General features: G+C 49.2%; 1 protein-coding gene across 1 annotated transcript; it reads right to left on the bottom strand.

The window, feature by feature from the left end:
- Window positions 1–53: 53 nt before the first annotated feature.
- Window positions 54–2,294, bottom strand: LOC126767238 (uncharacterized). Its single transcript, XM_050484802.1, has 2 exons — window positions 1,712–2,294; window positions 54–1,483 (listed from the first exon to the last, which is right to left on the bottom strand). Exons 1-2 carry the CDS (start codon window positions 1,840–1,842, stop codon window positions 634–636), a joined length of 981 nt encoding a protein of 326 aa, XP_050340759.1. The 5' UTR covers window positions 1,843–2,294; the 3' UTR covers window positions 54–633.
- Window positions 2,295–2,794: the final 500 nt, after the last annotated feature.

Here is a 2,794-nt window from a genome sequence, read left to right as displayed (position 1 = left end):
CTTCTGCTTGTATGCGCTTATCCGCTTTGGTGGAAAAAGGGTAATGGGGCAGATTTTATTTGAGTTTTGAACAACTCTTCCGCCCATTCCCGTGATTTCAAAATTGGCCAGTTTTGTTGGCAACTGAAGCCTGTTTTGTGCCCTAGACGCTATAAATGATCGTTGTGATCCTTGGTCTATTAAGGCTCTGAGTTTGAACAGTTCTCCTCGGTGTTCGATGGAGACAACTGCTGTGGGTAATAGTACCCTACTGTGGTTTTCGCTATGTAGCGTTTGGGTTTTCATCGCCTTTGAGCAGCATGGTGCTTCTTGGCAGTTTTCAGGATTTGTTGTGGCAACTAATCCTGTTGCTCGTTTTACGTTTGCATTGTTTGGGGGTGAGCTGGAAAAATTTGTTATATGTAACATAGAATGATGTCTTTTATGGCAGTAAACGCAATTAAATTTGCTTTCGCAATCTTTAAGCGTATGCGCATGTGACAGACAGTTTGTACATAATTTTTTCGTTCTTACGAAATTGTTTCGATCGCTAACATTCATTTTTTTGAATTTTTCGCATGATTTTAGTTTGTGACCTCCTCTACAAAGTTCGTATGACGTTTGCTTATATTGTTCAGAAGTGAACGATTGATTTTAAAAAAAGCTTCTATTTAAATTATTGTGACTACTTGCTTGGGGTCTATTGAAGCTTCTATTGAGGTCGTTTTGAACGTTTTTCGTTCTGACTAGTTTTTTATCTACCCTTTCTGCGATTTCATATTGGGTAGTAAGAAATTCTTTCATTTGCTGCCACGTTGGGCACTTTCTTCGCGATGAGAGCGATTGCTCCCACAGAAGTAACGATTTTTCTGGTAATGCAGCTGTGCATATATTTACCAGAATGGGGTCCCAATTATCTGTGGGAATATTCTGTGTTGACATAATGATGTCCTGGAGCGCGGTAAGTTCCTCCGATCCGAGCAACCGCGCCGGGTAGTCTTGAGGAAGTACAGCCATGCGGATGACTTTAACAGTATCCGCATATCTGCGCCTCCCCTCCTCCTCCCGGTGTGGAGCTGGTACGGATGGTTGACTTCCGGCTTCCCTGGTGCTGCCACCCTTCATCCTTTTGGAACTGGGGGGCTCCTGCGGCGTGAGCTGGCCGCTTTTCCGCTTCGCAGTTTGGGCGTAGGTGTCCTTGGGCGCTGCCCTTCCGTCACCACGCCTTGCGGTCCTAGTTGTGCTGACCGGGCCTCGGTTTCTAGTGCCGCTGCCTTGCGTGCGAGCTGACACGGCCCTGTTGCGCTTCTTTGCTGGGGATGCATTGCTCCCATCCTTCCGTCCTCTTACTGAAGCTTCCGCCTCCTCGGGAGTCTTCCCATCCCGAAGATAACGCAGGTACCACTTCATGCTGGCACCACTCATACCCTTCCTGTGCGGGTCGTCACACCCGCCGGGCTTTCCAGCTGCTGGGAGAGGGCGTTGCCCACCTCTTCTGCGCCTTCTCCTCCTGCTACGAGCGCCATCGGTCTCTGCCCGATGCGACTCCCCCGAGTCCGACCCGCTAGGCCTACTTAGGGTGGTCTTGGCGCCGCTCGTAGCTGCTGCGGCGGCTGAGGACACTCTCGCCAGGCGAGCGCCGCTGCATGAGGGCACGTCGTCGTCGTCATCTCTCGCGTGCTCCTCAAACAACGCCCGCTCCTCCGGCGAGAGAGCGTCAAGGAAGCTAAACTTCCGCTTAGCTCCCTGACCCTCTTTGCCAACGCTGCTTGCCTGCTCTTTGTCCGTGGTCGTTGTCCTGGGTCGTTGCCTTGTAGTTGGGTTGTTTGTTGTTGTTGTTGTGGTTGTTTTGTGCTGATTCATCTTGGTCTTACGACCCTTGGCTCAGCATGGTGAGCTGTCGGGTCTACTACTATAATGGGGAACTAGGAGGTCCGCCACGCCAGAGCCCCCTGACGCGGTAAGGCCACAGTTACTCCCCAATTCGGCCCGGTGTTGGGGAGGCTCCGTTCGAATACAGCCGAATTTACCTCCTGGCTGCAAATCATCCAATGGGCACGGGAGTCGCATAACACCCTGGATTAGGAGGTGGTAGCTCTTGGTTGACGCACGCATGCGGTACCCGACATCCTGCCTGAGCAGTGCCCTTCGGCACCATTCACACCGGCTGGGGGATACCGAGTATGCCTTGCGCCTCAGCCCCTGCACCGCGGCAAGATGCCTACCATTCGCAGAGGAACTTCAACTAAGTTCGGTCGAAGTATGAATGGCGTTGCCAACCTAAGAAAGGGAAATTTGACAGATAGTGAAACAGCTAAAATTTTTTAGACGACATACATATTTAAACAATTGAATTTAGTTGTCGCTCGCGAAAAAGTGAATAAACATTAAAATAAATAAAAAATGGATATAAGTTTTGATTTATATTACAATGACGAAAATATTGCGGGCAAAATTGATGTGCTACGTATACGAAAAAGCCTTCGTGATCACTCAAATCCATTGGAGCTTCCAATTTTGAGGCGCTGCACCTCAATTTGAATTTATTGTTTCCAAATTGTGGCTTTCTTCTTCCTACTTCTGGAAACTTCTCCATTGTAAAAAAGGTTGATAAAACTCGCGGCACTTACCCGGTGATTTGGCGATGTCTCTGTGGTAGCGAATTAAAACGGAGAAAAACCTGACGACTGGGATGACACGTATGTGTAAGCGCACGGATCGTATGAGAAAGAGAGGCTGGCGCCGTCCGCCAGTCCCTTTTGTTACTTGTGTTTGGTGTCCTCGGGTGTGGTGTGAAAGGTGTGGTGTAGATAAT

This window comes from Bactrocera neohumeralis, unplaced genomic scaffold (genome assembly GCF_024586455.1).
Source record: "Bactrocera neohumeralis isolate Rockhampton unplaced genomic scaffold, APGP_CSIRO_Bneo_wtdbg2-racon-allhic-juicebox.fasta_v2 ctg4906, whole genome shotgun sequence".
NCBI classification, from domain to species: domain Eukaryota; kingdom Metazoa; phylum Arthropoda; class Insecta; order Diptera; family Tephritidae; genus Bactrocera; species Bactrocera neohumeralis.
The sequence above is the reverse complement of the archived record's forward strand: the minus strand, read 5'-3'. Positions and strand labels throughout refer to the sequence as shown.

Coding starts and splice junctions, on each gene's coding strand:
- LOC126767238 (XM_050484802.1), bottom strand. CDS start 1,842: ATGAATCAGCACAAAACAACCACAACAACAACAACAAACAACCCAACT. Junction 1,484..1,711: donor GGTCAGGGAGCTAAGCGGAA/GTTTAGCTTCCT, acceptor TAGCAGGAGGAG/AAGGCGCAGAAGAGGTGGGC.